This window comes from Pocillopora verrucosa, chromosome 14 (genome assembly GCF_036669915.1).
Source record: "Pocillopora verrucosa isolate sample1 chromosome 14, ASM3666991v2, whole genome shotgun sequence".
In the NCBI taxonomy this organism is placed as follows: Eukaryota; Metazoa; Cnidaria; class Anthozoa; order Scleractinia; family Pocilloporidae; genus Pocillopora; species Pocillopora verrucosa.
This window is the reverse complement of record NC_089325.1, coordinates 21,255,793-21,278,007: the sequence shown is the minus strand read 5'-3', so window position 1 is coordinate 21,278,007 and position 22,215 is coordinate 21,255,793. Positions and strand designations below refer to the sequence as shown.

The 22,215-nt window shown below is 39.7% G+C and overlaps 1 protein-coding gene across 1 annotated transcript; it reads left to right on the top strand.

Annotated features, from left to right (window-relative positions):
• Positions 1 to 752: 752 nt before the first annotated feature.
• Positions 753 to 11,881, top strand: LOC131773524 (epithelial discoidin domain-containing receptor 1-like). Its single transcript, XM_066161852.1, has 9 exons — positions 753 to 819; positions 2,904 to 3,250; positions 5,830 to 5,962; positions 6,699 to 7,205; positions 7,788 to 7,910; positions 8,588 to 8,716; positions 9,462 to 9,523; positions 10,467 to 10,579; positions 11,770 to 11,881. Exons 1-9 carry the CDS (start codon positions 753 to 755, stop codon positions 11,819 to 11,821), a joined length of 1,533 nt encoding a protein of 510 aa, XP_066017949.1. The 3' UTR covers positions 11,822 to 11,881.
• Positions 11,882 to 22,215: the final 10,334 nt, after the last annotated feature.

Genomic DNA, 22,215 nt, shown 5'->3' with positions numbered 1-22,215 from the left:
ACGTTATCCAATGCAGAATTTTAAATAAACCAGGTTATCAGATTTTTTAAATATTATGTTAAAATCATAGACTTTATTGTTCATATATTAAACGTTCAGAGAATTTTGGGCACTTTCACCATGTTTAACAGACCATGCAGTGGAAAATGGAATATTTGTATGGGTAAAATGCCTTGACATTTAACTGTCCGTGGAATTAAACAAAGTTTTGCCCCTTTGAAACGACTCTTTTCCTTCCTCCGTGAAAATCGAAGTCTTTCTGGTGCTATCATTTATGAGACATTTCCGTGCTTTCTGCCTAGATAGTGCCACTTTGAGGTCACCCTCCCTCTAGGTCTTTAAAAAAAAGGTGTTTTTCGACGTATTTTTGCGGAATTGACACTAATTTTACTCCTAAATAAGCCATTTTTGGCGGAAAACGCTATTTTGGAAAACACAAAATAGTTTGGAAAGCGTTGATTCCATAAACTTTGTGGCTTTAGATAAGATGATAGATAGAAAAACTTGAACTAAATGAAGTTACAGAGCAAGAAACATCGTGGCCGGCTATAAGTAACAGCGTGATTTTCTAGAACCGCTGCGAATCTGACTGACTTTAAATTTATGTGGCATTAAATTCTAGAGGCGGAATGAAAGATATCAAACTGTCACCGGAAAGAGGGGTTGGGCTAAGTGGAAGCTGCATATTTCCCGCTTTGTTGATCACTTGTTTTATAGTTGTTTCAGAGCGCTTTAGAATGATCAGTTCAAGAATGGTTCGCATTCATCTCGTCATTGGATGTTTTAATGTGCTGTGTTTCGGACAAGACATTCCTCAAGGTAACTATCCTCGGTGGTCCAGGTCATGTCAACTTTCGCGTTGAACCGAAACCGCCAATTTCTTTCCTTTCGCTTGATTATTTGCTTCTGAGTCTCCTGGATCATGATCAAACGATATCCGAACCGTATTAAATACTAGATCTGATCAAAATGTATCGACCTCTGTTCGGTTCGTTTTCTCTCATAGTATTGGAGATTTGCAAATAGTTACTACACTGATTAAAGGACCACAAAGACTACAACCTTTCTTTAAGCAACGGAGGGAAAAACTTTCAAATCACGGGCTTCTCCAAGTTGCTTTGATATGTCTTAGAACCGTAGGCTTAAAGAAGTACAGTTTCACTAACATAGCGAGTAGAGCTCTATGCCAACGGGTGTATAAGTGGGTAAGAAAGAAGCAATACTTCAAAGTGTACCGTGCCGGAAACTGTAAAGTTTGTTCGGAAGGTGAGGGTTGCCGATTCAATGGCTTCATTGGTAACATACTTTGTTACTTTTTCTTCAAAAATTCCTTTTTGCTTTTTTCTTTTTTTTTTTTGTTTTTCTGCCAAACGATATAATGAACTAGACTTTTAAAACATATTACGCGATGGTGCGATTTCGTGTAATAGCCTTAGGCCTCCAACCGCGTAAGATGGCGAACACACAATTCGGATAAAATCAATCTGTAAACGTTGACTTTGTTCAATTTTACTTGTTGGCACTTACCGACTCTTATAACTAATCACGGAGAAACAATTTCCGACGTAACGATAACTGGCCAGGGTATCCAAAACTTCAAAAACGGGCTTGCACTCACTTTCATCAACAAACATCCAAATTTAGTCAAATAGGAGCCGGACAAGGTCAAATTACAGCCACCCTAAAATTTCCATACCTGAGGCCTAAAAAGGAAGTGGTGAGGGTCTTTAAGACATTTTTTTGTGATTCAAAATTTTCATTTTAATATGATCGTTTTCTTCGCCTCTTCCAGTGTCAGAGAGTGAGTCACTGATAAAATGGTGTCTCAAATGAATATATCAAATCTGCGAGGGTCAGGAAACAGGAAATCACCGATCGCCTGGGATTTTCTTCGACATGTAAAGCTGAAAATGAAAATCCCCAATGGAGCGGCGGAAATTGCAACTTTCAATCATTGTTTCAAATCACAACACAAACTTTTTGTATACACTTTCCGGTTGCTTCACTTATTCCTTACCATTCTTAAAAATGGCTAAGGAGTTTATGTAAACATATCACGCGGCGTGCTTCAACAATTTGTCAGTTTGCTCGTGGGAAAGAACAGCCCAGAGGCGTTCATGTTTCCGTAAATGGCACACGATCAAAGGCCATACACAGATATCGACAAAGAGAGAAGCTTAATTTTAAGGCTGTCCGTGGGGTAAATAAGAATTTTATCTTTCATTGACGTGGTTTCAGAAAAAAAAGAACAACCGGAATAATGAAAAAAAAAAGGCAGGTAGCCAAACACTCCGTATTTTCCTTTCTTTTCTGATAAGCGACCGCACGAATGCTACCCTTGGTTAGTTTTCGAATAGAGTTGCAGAACACATTGCATACATTTATAGATATAATTATCTTAATTTTATTCTTATCTTAACATTGTCTTATCTGGACGCGAAAGAAACCCAAAACCCAAGCAGGCGACAGGAAATAATCAGACAAAGCCACTTTATTGCTTTTAATTAAAATTCTTGAGGAATGAAAAAAACTTGCTTTTTATTGACCAAACTAATGACCCTATACACTAGCAAAGCAAAATCGTGCCGGCCTATCCAAATTTTTGCATGCAACATTCCCCACTCAGGTATTATAGATTTAACTGCAAAATATCTAAAAGAAAAAATCAAACTAGCGCCGAAATATACCATTCAGCCTTTTCCCACAAAAACAACACTCCCGGTGCCCTCTTGCAATCCATTAAGCCATTCATATTAGGCAAATCACATGATAATATCATTAATCCAAAACAACAAAAACGTTTAAAAAGAAAGTATATATATAAGGTATTCTCTCCTTGTACAGACTCCTCCTCTATTGTATTTTGGTAAATCTTTTGTCTTTCATTTTACTTTTTTTTAAAGATTGTTTTTCTCCTTTGGGAATGGAAGATGGAGGTATCAGGGATATAGATATTCGTGCTACGTCTTCTTTGAATGCAAGTGCTAGTGCTATTCATGGTAGACTGAATCATACAGGAGGCTATGGGGGGTGGTGCCCTGATCAGCAGCCGTATTATAATGGTACAGGTCCTATCGATAAGGAGTTTATTCAAGTCGAATTTCCCAGGCCCTTTCGAATTAAAGGCATAATAACACAGCCCCGCGCTCGAGGTGTGGAAGGGATTCGGAGCTTCTGGGTTTCGTACAGACAAGATCAAGAAAACAATGAAACGTTTGCTCGCTTGTATGATGGAAGACAAAAGCCTAGGGTAAGTCATTTCAAGGACCTTCATAAGGATGTTTTTCACGAGCAGCCTTGGCTCGCTAATCAATAACGATACTTCTATTCATCGACGCTCTTAAAGAACGATACTTTCGCAACGGTCAAATTGCAGAGATTGCACGGAAATTAACCTCTAAGATCGATGGAGCTCCTTCAGTCTTTAGTTGGAGTGGATTTCTGAAGTAATGCTATTGCCACGGATATCAAACCGTTTTCTCATCGGTGATTTTGCGACTAATTTTCAGGACCGGAGTCGGTGATCTTTCCATGTGTTCGACATTTTAGCGTGACAACGACCAGGGACGCTTTCCATTCGACCAAAATTTTCGAGATTTCCGGTCTGAAATCGAATGGAACGGGAAAAGTTCCGGTTTAAGTTTTCGAAAATTTAGGAATACGTTTTGAGTGTGCCCTCTTGGATGGAATTTCCGGAATTATCGGAACGTGTGTATTCCATTCGCGACAGATGTCGGTTTTAGTCTTCCTGTCGAACCTGAGTTCAAGTGGATGAATGGGAACAACAAAAACTCGCACGTTTCCCTAGTCATCCAGAAGTGGTTCTCATACTTCCCCGACAAATAGACAGGAATTGTAACTTCGAAGAACCCATCAACGTGATTGAATGTTCTCTGAATAAAGCAGGCAACTGCAGCCACAAGTATTACATTGTCGTTGCTGTCGAGAATGGTACAGCTCATCATCCCAGAGTAAATATTTGAAAAGCCCGCCATTTTGAAACACAACAAAGTCCACCCAACATTCCCTGTGACCTCAAAATATGGGATGCGTTCCATTCGACCACAGGCAGCCCAAGCTTCAGCTGTGAGATAATCATCTTGCGCAATATCAGTCACGGCGGAATTATAAGAGTTTGTATGGGAATATTTATGACCGCTCTAAGGAATAAAAAAATCCGTCAAATTCTCAATAAAAATACCTCACCTTACTTCCACAGCATATCACTTGTTATCTGACCGCTTACGTTGATAAAAAGAACCCATTTTAGCGAGTTCTCCATTTCGAGGTTTTCTTGGTACGTACGTAGAAAACGAAAATTCCGAAAATTTTGAACTGGTGATTTTCGTTGAATGGAAAGCGCCCTTTCCTAACAGCTGACTCGAATGAGTAGTTGGTCACATGAGACAATCAATCTCTTGCCTCCCCTGTTATTTGCGAGTACCGTGGTAATATTAAGGTCTTGACTAGCGTTTTTTGGCTTTTTTTAATGTTTTTTCGTTTGTTCTTTTATCCTGTTTGTTGCTTATTTGATTTTTGCAGTTTAAAGGCACACAGTGTCGTTGCTACTTTGTCCCAGTGAAACGCCGCACTGCGGCATTTCAAGCAGCGAGATTTATCGTGCATCATCGTATGGCTCTAGACAGAAATCATCAGGCACACAACCTTACCTTAACGCCAAATTGGTCAGGCCAGCGAGTAGAATTTCTTTCTCGCGAAGTAACACAGAGTTAAGACCTTACCTTAAGGAAAGAACGATAACACTTTTTTTGCCGATACCGCCGTACCTTCGTATAGAAATTTGGTGGGATTAAGTTCCTGCGCTTACCTGACGTTTGGGACTTATTAACTGAAATATTATTTCATACTTAAAGAGCTCTTTAGCATAGACGCCAGAAATGTATTATCAAAATATCAACCCAATCGTTTCAAGTGTTAAATGATACTCCTGTATCTCCAGAACATAATGCAGTCGAAATCTCTCTCGAAAACAAGGCCCTTCCCGAGCAGCACACTTGAGGGAAAAGACCATATCTACGCGTGCCGATGTATTATTCTCTGACATGGTTTGATGCTACTCTAGTTTACAGATTTAATGAATGTCACGGTTACCGAAGAAATTACAATTCAGAGACTCAACCTTTCGACACTTTGGGGCATATTTTTGCCAAACTTAAGGATCCTGTCGAATCGACGCCATTTATTCTATTCCTTGCGATGACTGTGACAACACGAATACATCGGACGAATACATTTACACCTCGTCAGAAAAAAAGGCAGCTAATTAGTGATCATATAAAAGAACCTCTTGTTGCAACGTTTAGATCACCCCTGATGAATGCACAAGACAGGAGTGTCGAAACGTTGGGTCTATGAATTGTAACTTCTTCGGTTACATTCCTTAAATCTGTAAACCAGAGTAGCATCAAACCATGTCTGATTGTCCACCTGGTTGCCGCGTGAACTTTAATATAATGTATTATTCTCTATTATTTAATCAAATGAGTTGATAATGTGAATTGGCGTCCGTAACGAGATTTTAAGGCTGACGTTTCGAGCGTTGGCCCTTCGTTAGAGCGAATCCTTTCATAACAACTTTACTACCTACCGTGAAAATCATGAAACAACGACTGTTATCGAATCGGGTGTAAGGTTTCAGAAATAGTAAATGTCACTTGAGTAATATCACCGGATATTTCCTGGTGTAACTGAGACCTCGTAGGTCTCGAGATGTATTTAGAAAAATTTATTTGTGAGCAAGCGAAAATGTTTCATGGCTTAGAGTTGGGGATTTGCTAACATCATGCACTGTTGTTGTATACGTCCCAGTCCTTTCAAGGAAATAGCCTGTCGGAGTTGAAACCTCCACTTGTAGCAGACGGAATAAGAATTGTACCTGAAATATGTCCTCGCAGACAGGTGTGCCTCAGGTTTGAGCTTCTTGGCTGTCAAATTGAAGGCGGTAAGCTTTTTACTTCCATTAAATAAAAATGATATAAATGATTTATACAATGTTGTTTCTACAGAATATCCAACAGCGCTTTACAAGACTTGAAATTGAATAATGAGATATATGTTACATGATATCATAACTTCTATAGAGGAAAGGTATCTACCAAGTATCAATTGCTTGAGGCAAGCCATCTGATATTCAATAGAAATTTTCTTGCATTAACGTGATTCATCAGACAAAAAATGTTATGAAACAATTTTTTAAAAACTCTCCTTGAATGTTCCTCACCAATGTCGGTTTGGAAAACTACAACAAAAAAGAACAGGTCACTGTACCTGCTTTAGTGGTATGGTGGACAGTCTTACTGTATTTATTCATGGTTTGGTGCTACTCTGGTTTAAAGATTTAATGAATCTAACTGAGAAGTTACAATTCATAGACTACACATTTCGACACTCCTGTCTGGTGCCTTCATCAGGGGTGATGAGGGCACCGGACAGGAGTGTCGAAACGTTGGGTCTATGAATTGTAACTTCTCAGTTACATCCATTAAATCTTTAAACCAGACTAGCATCAAACCTTGTCTGATTGTCCACCTGGTTTCCATGTGAACCTTAATATGTCCATATATGTTATTCACTAGGAACAAATTATCACGAATTTATTACGAAATATCATTCTCGAATAGTTACTGTCATTGTTAAATGAGAGCCTAACATGACATTTCTATTTATTACTTAATTAGCGATTGTCACGTACAAGATGCTCCAAGGTAACTCTCTGGACGGGAGATACAACTTCACTGATTCAAGCTATGATGGTTTGACTGAAGGCCGCTTTCTATCCTTTGGATTGGGAATGCTTACTGATGGAAGATTGGCCAATGAAGATCTTACAGTAAATAACGGATTGGGTTGGATTGGCTGGAACATGATAGAGACCCCCAAACCTTACATAATATTTGATTTTTTGAACAAAAGAATCTTCATTTCAGCTACTTTCCATTGTAACGTCAAAGACCAGACACACATCGAGTTGTTTTCCAGAGTTGAAATAAGGTTTGATAAAACAATGTGGAATGGTTCTCCAGCTGATCTCATGCAAGAACCCAGGGAAATTTCCATTCCATCATCATCATCGATAAACCGCAATGTTACAATCGACCTGTGTCGCCGTGTAGGGAAGTCTGTAAGGTTCAGCTTTACCTACAGAGGACAATGGATATTAATCAGCGAAGTTATCTTCAACTCAGGTAAGTTAAAAGACCTCTAAAAGAAAATTATCATTCCTGGTTCTATGGCATTTCGCCAACCCTTACGGGTTTTTTTCCTCTAAATTTCCGAGAGAGCCTTTGCAGCTTTGTTATCTGTTCCTCTCACCGTCTGGTCGAGACCGCTTTCAGAAAAACGGTTTCTTCGGTAATGTGGTTTGACGCCACAAGCAGAAAAAGTAGATCAATATTTAATAATTTATGTTAATGACTTTTTCTTTTTCATTAATTTAATTATTAATTTTTTGATGTGGAAATGCAATATACAGTATGTGAAATAAGTTAATGATCAATTTCCATTGTATTGGTTGGAAAAAATTTAATTCAGTTTTCAATTCGTATACTTTGGCTAAATAATCCTTTAATTATAGTTCAAATGATTCTTTAAGGGGTGTCTAATAAAGGTAACATGGCAGTGAACCGCGTTTAGCAGTCCTATCATACTATACTGCGTGTGATTATGTGATTGGTTCGATAATTATTAGACTTGCAGAGTTGGTCAATCTTTATTTCATTGAGATGTATTTAGTCAAATAAAGAAATGCCTATCTTTTATTATTACAGAGCCACTGAGAGGAAGGTCACCTCCAGCAGTTTATTGTGTTTCAAGTACAACACACTCTCGATACACAAGTAGTACCTCGGAATACAGCAAAAGTAGTCTTAGTAGCACCACATCAACTGAAAGTGAGACATACCAAAATGATTTTATTGTTTACCTTCATAATTATCGTGCTAATTCTGTTGTATTCCCAGTGTCGGTGTTCCAACTGCCGAAAAACCTTTCCAAAAGCTATTTACAACATACAAATTAATAAATACTCATACCTACCCGACTTTGTCAGAGATAGAAAAACAACCAGCTTATTTGCAACTGTATGGCACGTAGTGCCTTATCAGAAAAGAATCAAACACTGAATCAACCAATCGGTCAGTTCATCCGGCGTATTAACAAATAACCAGTCTGTTATCTAGTTACACGGTCTTTCCGTTAGTCAGTTAGTCTGTCTGTCTGTCGGTCGGTCAAATAGTCAGTCGGCGTGTGCTACAGCCAACTAAGCTGCTATCATCTTCTACAGAGCGACTATTGCTATTACAGAAAAGAAGCCTGAAAAATTATTTTCTGTACTTGGTAAAATTGCAGCTCATCTGCGAGGAACGTTGTTTTATTTGATTTTCATCCGCTGATCAAATGAAATTTAGTTCAGTTAATTACATGATGCAAGGATTTTAAGTAATTGAACAGATTTAATAAAAAGTAACGATCTGTTTTCATTCAGTTGTAAAATGCTGGTGCAGCCACATAGAGCAAGTCATCGTTTGTGTAGCGAGCTCTATTAATGAGTCATTCTTTCTTTTTTTAGCCACCGTTGCTCCATCGGCCGAGGGACCTGATTGGGTGATGTTGATCTCATCTCTGACAGTGCTCTTCGTCATTGTAGTAATCCTCGGTATTGCTTGGTCATTCCGACGGAAAAGACGCCAGAAAAAAGGTAATACATGTATCACAACCTGTCAATTCCTTTTCAAAATAAATGGATGGCAAGAGAAAAATTTCGTTCAATTCGGATGTTCAATCTATTTCAGAATACAATTTTGTAGACAAAATTACCTTGAAGATATAAAATGATCTCTAACTTGCAAGGGTACTTTCAATCAAGTGTCTAAACTAATCCAGGATTACGTCGTTTTGTTTCCCTTCACTATCTTCATTATTCAAACACAAAATGAGCCCTGCACAAATCAATCCAATCAATTTGGACAGTTTACCGATCTTACTTTCTTCTGGTGAGCCATTGTGATTGCTTTAGCTTTGCTTTCGAGACTCCGATGAACTGCGCTTGTCTAAAATAAAACCATGCTATTGAATCCACACGACCACATTATCTCCCTCATTAATAATGGTAATAGGACCGAGTGGAGTCCAATTCGGTCTGTAATCATACGAGTGATTAACAAAATCGAACGACCACGAAGGGGAGTCCGATTTGTTAATCATGACTATGATTGCAGACAGAATTGGGCGACACGAAGTCCTGTGACCGATTAATCAAAACTATGACAAAATTTTATACAAGAAACTAGACATAAAATATTCGTTTTCATAAAAAGGCAGTTAACTCGGCGAAATGCGAGGCAACAGCGCACGCACATGAAGCGTTCTGTCCATTAACATAGGCATGATGTGTTAACTGCCCCTTTAACTGTCTAACTACACTGTCTGATTACGCAATCAAGATACAGAAGAATCTGTCCGAGATGAATATGAAGAAATTGAGCTGTCTCTACCCACGATAATGGTATGTTTATGTTTTCATTATAAGGGAAGATTTCACTGATTTCGAAAAATTAACAGTTATTCATCACCGAGGGGGAGGTAAAGATCCAAAACTTTCACTGACCTGACTGAGGTGTATAATCACTGAATACAAGAGATGATAATCTCTTGTTTTAATACATAATTATGCTTAAAGATCTACGTTAGTGTATTGTTGATAACGTGTCGATGGAACCTTGGCGAGGTGTCGGTGGAGCGTTCATAGTTTGTTAGCTATTATCATCTTTCACACATCCTTTTAACCAGGTAGATATTGCAGTAGTTGTTGAACTCCTCAGCATTTTCATGAAAGACTTAAGACTTAGAATCTGGACTTGGCTTGAGTCGATTGTGCTCGTAAAACTGGCATATTATGCTCCTAGCACTGCTCAAAATTTACGAAATTATGCTCCTGGCATCAAAATTATGCTACTTGATTTTTAAGCAAAATAAAGGCAGAGCACCTGGGTAAACACAAAACAAACAGCAACTGATTACTTATCTGGTAACTGCAGCCCATTATTGTAATAAACCAATTATCAAACATTGTATCGTTGCACGTTTCCCCTGCGTTTGTTCCTCAGAATCGATAAACATGCTGCTCATCATTTTTCAATCAATGGAGCTTCTTAAGTCAAAGTAAGGATGCAGACTTAAAATTAAGTAAAAATGCAGATTATGCCGGCAGTGCTTTCTTTGAAAAAAGTTAAAAATTATGCTAAAAATTATGCTGGCACAATCGACTCAAGCCTAATCTGGACCCAGGGCTTATCATCGCCGTATGAAACTTTGATTAGTACCCCAGGGGTCTTTCACCCCTTTTAAGAGAAATGATAAGGTTATATTTTTTGTTATTGCCCTCGTTCACAAATCGGTTAACAAATCTTGTATTTATTATACACGTTTTGTTTTTGTGTTTCCCGTAGGTGCCTTGCGACAGTGCCCAGACTCCTATATATGCCCAAGTGTCAAGCGCTTGTTCCTACAGCTACACACACCCGTACACGCCAGTAGAGAAAAATAATGGGAAAGAACACGAGTACGTCAATCAAATAAAGACTGGGGACTACGAAAATACGTATATGCCTCTCACCAATCTTAATATGTCAGCCGAAGATTCTCGTGCATATGCATCGCTTTTGCCGTTTAAAGAGGAAGAGAACAACAACGTTTAGGGTGTTGGTGAATACACTTTTCTCTGTTTTTATAAGAACCTTTTTCATCAGGAAGTTCAGAATGATTGACCAAAATTTCAAGAACATACTAAGAACACACCCAGGCTGAGAGTCAGTGAAGAACGTCGTTATTTTGCTCAAATTTTTTTTTCGGTCGGAATATGTAAATATATACACGCGCCTCACTGATGCCCGCAATACTAACTTGTCAGCTGACAATTCGCGCGCTATGCGTCGCTTTTGAAGTCTGAAAAAGATGACAATGGCAGTAAATACGTTAATCAAATACAAGCTTTGAGGCCAAGTTTCCCGAGACACGATGAAATTTAATCAGCATTGGTGTGACTCTTTTCGTTTTACAGTCTCTCTATTGGTGTAGATTTTTATTTTTCTATGATTTTCTTTTGATTAGGGTGGTACCGTACGATTTGTAGAGAAATCCATAAAGAGCAAATATTGCCTTTCGAAACCTGTCGACATCATAGATTGCACTCTCAGTGGAACATTATTCGCGAGCTTTAAAATTAGCAGTTTCTGTGGGGGTAATCTAGTGTTCCACCCAGTTTTTCTTCAGCCTTTTTGCGGCTTCTCTGAGAAACGAGCGTAAAAGAATGGGAAACTGCTGACGAGGATAAAGCATGAGGGACCTTGAATACTCAGTACACAACCAGTGATTTCAGCCAAAAGAGGTTTAAGATTTACTGTCACTGTTGCTTTTACTCAGTCTTTATGCGCCTTTTGAAGACATAAGACATAAGACATAGGACATGAATCATTTTTATGGGTTGTAGCTTAACAATAACGTTTCCTTTACGGTTGATTGAGAAGAATTATAGTGTGAAATTTGAGTTTATTTCCTTTGTTTGGAAATCGAAACGAATCACAAAAATGATTTTCTTTCTGAAGTAGCTAACATTGTCGCAAACAGTGAATGATTTTTTACCCCTCAGAATACATCCCCGAATTGAAATGCCTGGCCCTCTGCTTAATATTCAAGGAACAAAAAAGTATGACACATTGCACAGAAATTAATGACTTCTCACTTGTATTTCAGATTTATGGCTGCTTTAGCACCACTTTCAAGGGAATTCGGAGCGATTAAATGATGCCTGATGTTCCAAGTCTTCTGCTTCCTTGGCATGGAACCCCAGCGTAGTCACCGTCTGAAGATGCTTCACCATCTAAACTTTAGAGCCTACATTATTAATGATTCTAGTGTCTCACTGTAGTCACCGATAATGTCAGTGCTGAGGTTCAGCAAGGCAGTGTTGCGTGAGGTCTAGGGCTAGATGCAAACCACTTAAAATGTATAATAAATAAAAGATCGTTTTGAATTAGTTTGAAGGTGCTTCTATGCAATTTCGATTCATAAGGTAACTATGAAGTATTAACAGTAAAAACCTGGTTTCATAACTGCGCGGTTAAACTCCTGAGTTGAATCTAAAGACGCCAAAAGTTAATCACGCCCCGTATTTAGATGTCGCGGTAAAGACCGAGTTAAAATGTTCCAAGCACATAGCATCAATTTCAAAATCTGATAATAAAATTTGGGCTGGGTCATGTAGAGTATTCTAAATTACCCGAAAAGAAAATATGTTGGCCATTGTATGATCCAAATTAAAATAACCTTGCACCTCTTGGGACCTGCACTAGAAGAAAACATCGAACAAGTCCAGAGAACCGAGAACCGTACTCTTTGAGAAAGTTGCGTGAAATCTAAAAGAACGACTGCGAAGAACGCTGACTGACGACCAGTAGGAGAGGTTCACAGTCCTCAGTTTCAGTGACGCAGAATTTCTTAAGTTTCCGCCCGCTGTTTTGCTAGCACACTGCTGGAGACCTTGCTTTCTTGTGCCAAGTCGCTTGGAAACCGAGTTATGACTCATAACCCTTCAGTGTCTTTCCCACATCTCTCCTCCTTATCAACAAGGCCGCGCGGATATCGATCGAGTAAAGCTTATAGACCACAATCCGGAAGGTTTTATGAATTTCTGCTTATGTCGGCACCAAGGACTCTCGACCTTTTGTCTATTCTCTGCTACCATTCTACTTACAGAAAAATTACTTCTATTCTCCTCTCTTAACCACTGTGCATGGCTAGGACTACTTATCGGTTCTTACTTGCCCCTTGTAACTCTAGAAGACTCCAATTAAATCTGATCGGTTGACTACGAGCTCCATAGCACACGCTTTTATATTTATTAACGTTAGGCATAACAGAACATGCTGGCCAACTGACCTTAAAAGATTAAAACTTGTTGTCAAAACAATATCCCAAATACTTTCACAAGAATGTAAAAAACTGATATTAACAGTCACCTAATCCTTCCGATCAAACAATCACTTTTTGACCTTCATTTGCCAAAAAAATAACTTTCATGTGGGTCCAGGGCAAGGCCCGTGGACAAACCATGCACGTCCACTGAAGGAAGTTAATCGAGACAGTCACAATTTGGAAACCCATCGCAATAGCTTAGCTCTAAACAACTTTGAACTTTGAATTCAAATCTTAAATAATTGCCTACGATAGTCAAATGACTGAAATCATAATCCACTTACTGAATAATCTGCTACACTCATATTTTTTAGAAAAACGCGTATGTCGTTGTTTTGTTGCTCAATCGATGCCTTTAACAAAACATTCAGTGCCGCTTAACAATCTTTCTGCAAAAGGGCATAAATAAAACTATACAAGCATCCTTTTAAATTTCCTAATATTGGATAAAACGTTGTCGAGCTTTTTAGCAATGCAGTCAGTTCAGCTTTTAAAGTCAAAGGCCTGCCTCACTCCACTCCCAAACAACGCAACTCATCATGAACTGACGAAATACTGCAATCAATCAAATATGGACTATCAAGAGAAGGCAAAATTTAAGGTCAATAATCATCAGGATATTTTTGAGAGTCAAATGAATTTGAAATGCAACTTAACTTGTCCACTCTGGAAAACGAACAAATTATTTTCCGTCCACACTACAATCACTAGTTACAGAAACGTTTGAATGTGCCCTTGAGCATGCTTGCAGTCAGGCTTGATAATCAACGGCGGGCTGGCAAGCATGCTCACCTTCCTCCGATCGAAGAGCAGACCCAATTAGTTCGTCATGGAATTCAAGAAGCTTTGACGTTTAGTTTTACGCAAAGATCTGTTTTCATTTTTCTTTTGGCCTTTCAATCTAAAACACCAGGGTGGCGTTTTCAAATCGGGCAGCACTTTTGAAAAGCTCTGTTTCCAGTGCACACAGCCGGATTTGTGTGGGTGGTAGGTAAAATACTAGAAACTGATGCTTTTGTTACGCCAATTCACCTTCATATAATTTTTTTTGTAATTTGGGGATAAGGAACACGCGGACTGTGTCGGCATATATGGCTAAATCTGGCACTATAGACAATCGAATGAAAGCAAATTAAAGCACTCTTCCATGTTCGTATTCTAACAGGTCAGTTAAAAAAAACATTTCGCAGCGCACAAAACAAGAGTAAGCATCGCGCAGACTATCATTAAACTTACACGTGGTCAGTACGCGACCTGATCCCGTTGTCAGGGGGTTGTTCTGCGCGCTTAACGTCACAGTGTCCTCAGTTTATGAAACCGGCGCGCGAAAGGTGGATGCGTCATTTCGCAGTTGCTGTTGCCCGCGAAAGTTTGCGAAAACTTTCCGTGAAATTTGAAATTGAGTAAGAATAAGATGTACTTTGAGCATCCAGAAATAGACAAGGGTAAGTATACTCCAAGTGGTTCAATGCTTTAAACAAAATTCGTCAAAATAATGCGTTAATAGCCTTTATGACGTCAAACACGTGTGGCACGTGCATCAAAATTTTTGAGTCAATTGAGTCAACTGATGCAAGAAGGCGGTGAGGAGATGAGATCGGTTTGCCTTTAATTAAAATGTATGGAGCGGGGCTAACGCGATTATTTTTTTCTGGTAATTCTTATCTATGATTTAAGTCATAGCTATTCCTTCCTTTAAATAGCTCACATCAGAACGAATTCTGTATGTCGGTTAATATTTATCAGTCTTGCCGATTTTACATGGACGAGCAGGCGTTCTTTTGAGGGAATTTTAAAGCCTTAAACAGTAACAAATTTTCTCTACCCTGTGGTACAGCAGACTATTAAAAATGATGAAAAAGCGAGAAGATCTAACACAGGTACTTGACAAGACATTTTTATGTTAAGGAATTCAAGAGATGTAATGACAGTATCTTCCAATTTGTTTGCTGTTTGATGTCATTTCAGCCTGAACGTTCTCATAAAAAAGGTTCTTTAGAAAAAAAAAAGAGAGGAAGAGTGTACATTGCCCACGGAGGTAGCACACATCATTTTCTGACCTTTCCACTCCCGATTTGTTGTCCACACCCTCATCAGCCTCTATTTTACTATTGTTTTCAGCTCGCGCTCAAATATACGACTGGATTGAGGTCAACGACCTCCGAAATGTGCATATGGAAAATAACAGGTTGCATGTGTCCTCACGCGCCAAACGATCAATAATTAGTTAACCAAATGTGACAAAGTCGAACTTTTAAGTTAGTTTTAAGTTCAAGCGACTCCGGTTACTTCTGAGACTTATTTGGTTCAGGTACTAATTTAAAACCGATTACATTGCCGTTGTTAATCTGTACTGTTTGTTGCTATCAATCAAAAATAGCCAACAGCTGCGTACGTCAGTTCCGGAGTGAAATTGTTGTCGAAGGGAACCAAAAGCCTTTACTCAAGGGCTCTGACATATCTAAATGAGTTTGAGGTATTTAAATAAGCAACCGATGACAAAAGGAACTGTCAAAGCCCTATTTAGACGTGATTTGGACAGTCAAATATTAAATTTTGCTTTCGATTTCGCGAATCATGTAGATGCTCGACTGAGCTTACTTAACTTTGCAAGATGGCAATAGATTTATAAACCTTGATCATTGGTGGTCTTTTTCTCTGTTTTGGCGCACAAGTACACGGGAACGATGGTAAGATAAATAATCTGAGTTTCGACTGAATTAATGTTATACTATTTGCTGCTTTCATATGGATTCGGCTTTCCGGTATGGGAGTAAAGCACGTATGTTGGATGACAGGAGCGGCGAGAGTTAATTAGTGTTGCAATACTGTCTAAGGGTCTCTCCAAATGATTTTTATCAGTTTTCACAATCTCTGGGATAGTCAGACGAGTTTTTAACGGCATAGGGTAAAATATGGACTGGACCATTTTTTGGACCATTTTATAGGGGGGAAGCACACCATTAGTACTCAGGGAGGGGTGGGATACAGTCTACTAGTACTGAGGGAGGGGTGGAAGGCAGAGTGTTATTACTCAAGGAGGGGTGAGAGAAGGACTATTGCTAGGCAGGGAGAGGTGGGAGGTGGATGTAATAGTAAACACTACTTGTTAATGCGGCTTTTACTCGATCGTACAAATTATCTTCATCGGTTTTTCGACTGACTTTTTGAATGTTCTTCATTTTTGTCGTCCTGCGAAAGCGAAGCTGCCACGTGAACACTGGACTTTGATTTCTATTGAAAATATCGCGTTTAAGATCCTCTACTGTTGAGTTATGCCTGTGCCTTTTGAGTCGACTTGTGTACCATCAGTTGCTTCACGTTTCCCTTTGTGTATACAGTGTGTAATTACTAAATTTATCTATATTCCTTTTGTCATTCATCTTATCAGACGAGATCACGAAATTTCCGGTCCTTAGCCCTTAACTTAGCAGCATATAGAATTCACGAGCGCTTTTGCAATTTCAACGTTTATACGTTTACTATATAAAATAATCAGCAAACGATTTCGAAGAGGAATCCATATTCTCGAATCGAGCAAAAGCACTGCTGTACTTGTAGTATGGGAAAGCGCAAATGTCGATTTCATCTGTTTCGCAAACAAAGGAGATAATCATCAACACCGGAAATAGCGACCATGCATTCCTCGCGACTCCCTTACGTTTGTTTTCCAATTTGCTCGGGCCGCTGCCAATCACTTCTTGTGTAAAAATCTACGTAACCTGCCTAGTGGAAGTACGGTGGCTACTGTTGCTTGCCGATATTTTCCGTCAGCAAAACGTAGAAGTCAGTAAATGTGACCGATTCTGCCCGGAAAATTTTATTGTCTGGAGCTTGGATATGTCAAGAGAGTTTCATTGACAGCTGGATTAATTACACCCCATGTTGTGAAACCATTACATCGCACTTTACTTCGCTTTTTTTGTCACATACAAAAAGGGAAACGTGAGGCAACTGAAAGATGATTCATGCTAACCCGTCGGTATCACTTAGCACTGGCACATGTCGACCTGACAGGGACGAATTTTGTCGGCGGTGCGTTTGAAAATTTGTCCGCCTCAAAAAATTGTCGAGTCAGGACAAACCATTCGCACCTGTAAAGTGTTGGTAATGACAAAAAATTTGTCTATGTTAACAATTTTGTCGCTAGTGCGGATAGGTCCATAATCACATACAAAAAGGGAAACGTGAGGTAACTGAAAGATGATTCACGAGTATCACTTAGCACTGGCATAAGTCGACCAAACAGGCACACGCATGACTTAACAGTGGAAGATGGCGATATTTTCAATAACAATTATAGTCCAGTGTTTAAGTGCCAGTTTCACATTCGCATGACAAGAATGGAATAAACACTACGACCCAGCACAAAAATTTTGACATACTAATAGTCGGTCGAAAAACCGCTCAAAACAATTTGTATGATTCAATGAACACTCGATAATTAGTAGTAGTTACTCAAACATAAACCTCCCACCCCTCCCTGCGTACTGATAGTTCGTCCTCCACCATCCCTTCCTGAATGCTGATAGACTGCATCCCACCAACCCCTGCTAATGGTTAGCCTTCCCCCCCCAAAAAAAATGGTCCAAAAAATGGTCCAGTCCATATTTTACCCTCTGCCTAGGGGCGTAGGGTAAAATATGGACTATTTTTTCTATAGGGGGGGGAGGCAGAACATTACTTCTTAGGGATGGATGGGATGCAGTCTCTCAGTTCTCAGGGAGGGATGGTAGGCAGACTGTTGCTACTAGTGGAGAAATAAGTACTAGTACGCAGGGAGGGGTGGGAAGTTGATATACTGGTAACTGCGACTGATTTATGGAGGAAGGGCTAACGCTCGAAACGTCAGCTTTTTTACCCTTTACGGTGGCTAATTTACGTTTTCAACCCAGTTGTTAACACTAAATTACCTGCTATACTCTCCCACCGACGCAGCACCACAGTTTCTTTAGAAACTTACCCCTTTATTCATTTATGATTTATAGAGTGTTCATTGAATCATACAAATTATTTTGAGCGGCTTTTCGACTGATTATTTGTATGTCAAAATTTTGCGCTGGGCCGTAACGTTTCTTTAATCTTTTGTAATGCGAATGCTAAACTGGCACTTAAGCACTAGACTATAATTGTCATTGAAAATATCACCAATTCCATTCCTGTTTTCTATCCTCCACTATTAAGATATGCGTTGTGCCTGTTAGGTCGACTTGTACCAGTGCAAAGTGATACCGACGGTTTAGCATGAATCATCTTTCAGTTGCCTCACGTTTCCCTTTAGTATGTGACAAAAAAAGCGGAGGAAAGCGCGATGTCTTTATAATGGTTTCACAAGACGGGGTGCAGTTAATCCAGCTGTCAATGAAACTCTCCTGACATATCCAAGCTCCAGATAATAAAATTTTCCGGGCAGAATCGGTCACATTTACTGACTTCTACGTTTTGTTGACGGAAAATATCGGTAAGCAACAGTAGCCATTGTACTTCCACTTAGCAGGTTACGTAGGTTTTTACACAAGAAGTGATTGGCAGTGGCCCGGGCAAATTGGAAAACAAACGTACGGGAGTCGTGAGGAATGCATGGTCGCTATTTCCGGTGTGGGAAATTAACTCCTTTGTTTGCGAAACAGATAAAATCGATATTTGCGCTTTCCCATCTTTCCCATATTACATGTAAAGCAGTGCTTTTGCTCGATACGAGAATATCGATTCCTCTTCGAAATCGTTTGCTGATTATTTTATATAGTAAAGGTATGGACGTTAAAATTGCAAGAGCGCTCGTGAATTCTATATGCTGCTAAGTTAAGGGCTAAGGACCGGAAATTTCGTGATCTCGTCTGATAAGATGAATGACAAAAGGAAGATAGCTAAATTTAGTAATTACACACTGTATACACAAAGGGAAACGTGAAGCAACTGATGGTACACAAGTCGACTCAAAAGGCACAGGCATAACTCAACAGTAGAGGATCTTAAACGCGATATTTTCAATAGAAATCGAAGTCCAGTGTTTACGTGGCAGTTTCGCTTTCGTATGACGACAAAAATGAAGAACATTCAAAAAGTCAGTCGAAAAACCGAAGATAATTTGTACGATCGAGTAAAAGCCGCATTAACAAGTAGTGTTTACTATTACATCCACCTCCCACCTCTCCCTGCCTTGCAATAGTCCTTCTCTCACCCCTCCCTGAGTAATAACATTCTGCCTTCCACCCCTCCCTCAGTACTAGTAGACTGTATCCCACCCCTCCCTGAGTACTAATGGTGTGCTTCCCCCCTATAAAATGGTCCAAAAAAATGGTCCAAAAAATAGTCCAAAAAATAGTCCAAAAAATGGTCCAAAAAATGGTCCAAAAAATGGTCCAAAAAATGGTCCAAAAAGTGGTCCAAAAAATGGTCCAAAAAATGGTCCAGTCCATATTTTACCCTATGCCGTTTTTAACGCGTTTCATGATATGTAAACCTTTGAGCCTACTCTCGGAAACTGTAGACAGTCATTTCGTTTGATGCGTTTCACTAAGAGACCGGAAACACGTGAACTCGTGATTTTGATCTTTGTTTTGTTAGGGAAAAAGGTCGCCTTATATGTTCAGCTCTTTGGTTGACCTGCAGATGTAATTGCGGAGATTTGGGTTTTCAAGAATAAAAAAAGTTGATTTAAAAGGAAATGTTTGTTGGTGCGTTTTCGACAGCTGCCGCGCTCAAATTTAAGTCCGTTCCGTTATTACGGAGCTAAAATAACTTTACTGGTTTAGTCTCTTCAAGCGCATGTAATAAGCCATTAACAGGGTGATTTAGTGTTACCAACCGAGTTGAAAACGTAAATTGGCCACCGTAAAGAGTTTAAAGACCGACGTTTCGAGAGTTAGCCCTTCGTCAATCGCTCTGATAACGCTTCTTAAAGCCAAATATCAGAGGGTGTAATTAACAATTCATGAGATTCCATGGTGCCGCGCGTCCGTTCAGAAATACATCACAGATGACGTCAAAACGTGGTAAGAGTAAGAAAGAGTCACACTAAAAAAAACCTTGACTTTGTACGTATTCCCTCTTTCATTTTAGATTTAACAACAGAGCCAGTAACGTCGCATAGGAGTGTGGACAATCAAGTTTCACATACTATGTCTTTCCCAACACAAGCTGGGAGAATGACCACAGGTATGCACTCACTTTTCTTGTGAAAGGCTCTGTGAAGATGAACTGTACCACTGTTGATTCTGCGGCTAAATTTTAAGGGGCTTCTATTTGAATTTAATTTTTTGTTCTACGAGTTTGGTTTAATGTATCTGCTCAAATTCCTTTCTTTTTAATGATTCTTACCACCATGGTGAGTAGTAGAGGAAAGAGAGAGTGGAAGTGATCAGAGTGGAATGGAGATTGGACCTGACTGGTTCAAGAGATAATAAAGTGTTTATAACTAGTTTATGAACTCTAGTTGTGTGTATTTGTGCTGAGTTATACCAGCACGACACTTGACTCTCTCAGTGCCAATGGGAACCTGATAAATTGCATGCTGTGGGTTACCTGAAATGGGCGAGTACTACATCCAGGACCTGAGTCCTAGTGTTAGTCTTGGTAGCTTTGTGAACAAGAAACCGTGACAAGCTCTGGTTCGTGTGCCACAGGGAAGGTGTGGTTCATAGGCCACAGGGCAGTTGTGGTCCACAGACCAGTTGTGGTCCACAGACCAGTTGTGGTCCACAGACCACGAGGCAGGTGTGGTTCATAAGCTACAGGGCAGGTGTGGGAACTGTTAAAAATTGCTTCAGATGTTTCAAATGGAATGCGCCATTTAGAAAGCAAACTGGTGAGTAATACTTTTTTGTGTGTGTACTCTTCTCGGCCGACCTTGAAGTTTAACTGCTGTTAAGGGAATATTTCGTGCAAACGTGAGTTCGTAAAAATTTACGGTCTCTTCCTTTTGGTGCGACGGTGGCGTAAAGAACATTAAAAAGCACGCATGTATTTATTCATGAAAGCGTTACGCGTTGTGTTACGCAGTGTTTGGTTTCGCGAGGAACCATGTTTGGTTTCGCGAAGAACCGTTGACTTAATAAGTTATACGGAATAGTTTGGGAAACCAATAAAATAAACCAATAAAAATGAAAGAAACCAAAATAAAATAAATTATATGGACAGACGGGTTACCTCACCAACCTGGGGTCCCCCACCTCCATGTAAACAGGCCCTAAACAGGCCCTAAGGGCCTGTTTACATGGAGGTAGGGGACCCCAGGTAGGTGAGGTAACCCGCCCAGGTGGAGTAACCCGCCTGTCCATATAATTTATTTTATTTTGATCACGTTTACATGATAGGTGAGGTGACCCGCCTATGCGGGTTGCCCGGTCTGCCAGGTAGGGTAACCCTGTCATTTTTATTGGTTTATTTTATTGGTTTCCCAAACTATTCCGCATAACTTAGAAAGTCAACGGTTCCTCGCGAAACCAAACACCGCGTAACACAACGCGTGACGCTTTCATGAATTGATACACGTGTCCGAGAATTAATATTTCGTCCTTTTCGACGATTGAGCTTGGGACGCCTCTACTCAAACTCCTTAATTGCAAGCGCAACAACAACCTCAAGAAACCTCACCCCAGCACCCCGAGGTTGTAAGAGTGCATGTAAACGCGTTTTATTTTTCGACCACGTCTAGGCGGGTTACCTCACCTAACTGGGGTCCCCCGGCTCTATGTAAACAGGCCCTAAATTTCGCAGCTTGCTCGCTTCGCAGTTTTAGCGGCTCTTTTGGACATAAGTCGCTGATTCAAACAGTAAAATGCTCTCGTTTCAAAGAAAAAATATTTTCCTCAAAGCCTCCATGATATGCAGATCACACCCATTGAGATATTTCTGCGAGGAAAAGTTTGATTTAAACTACGTGCCGGTGACCGCGTCGGTAAACATTTTGGAATAACTACAATGTCTTTTGCAGTGTCACGGCAAGAACTGCGAGAATCATGTCTTCCCATCTACTGGGCATAATTTGCTGATTCAAACGGTAAAATGCTCTCTCTTCAAAGAAAAATTCCTCTAAATTTCATAATGCGCCGGACCACATGGAAAAGTGTTGTTTTTAATCACGCGCAAATCTGAAATGATTGTGAGATGTCTATTCAGTCCGCTGTCCTTTGAAGTGTCACGGCAAGAACTAGAAACATTATGCGTTAGTGGTTATAAGCCTAAATTCACAAAAGAAGAGAGCACAAACGAGTATCTAGTGCA

Bases quoted from the DNA above. Each gene is read 5' to 3' on its own strand.
- LOC131773524 (XM_066161852.1), top strand. From the start codon at position 753: ATGGTTCGCATTCATCTCGTCATTGGATGTTTTAATGTGCTGTGTTTC. The intron at 820-2,903 runs GTAACTATCCTC...TTTTTTTTAAAG, and splicing joins CGGACAAGACATTCCTCAAG to ATTGTTTTTCTCCTTTGGGA. The intron at 7,911-8,587 runs GTGAGACATACC...TTCTTTTTTTAG, and splicing joins TAGCACCACATCAACTGAAA to CCACCGTTGCTCCATCGGCC.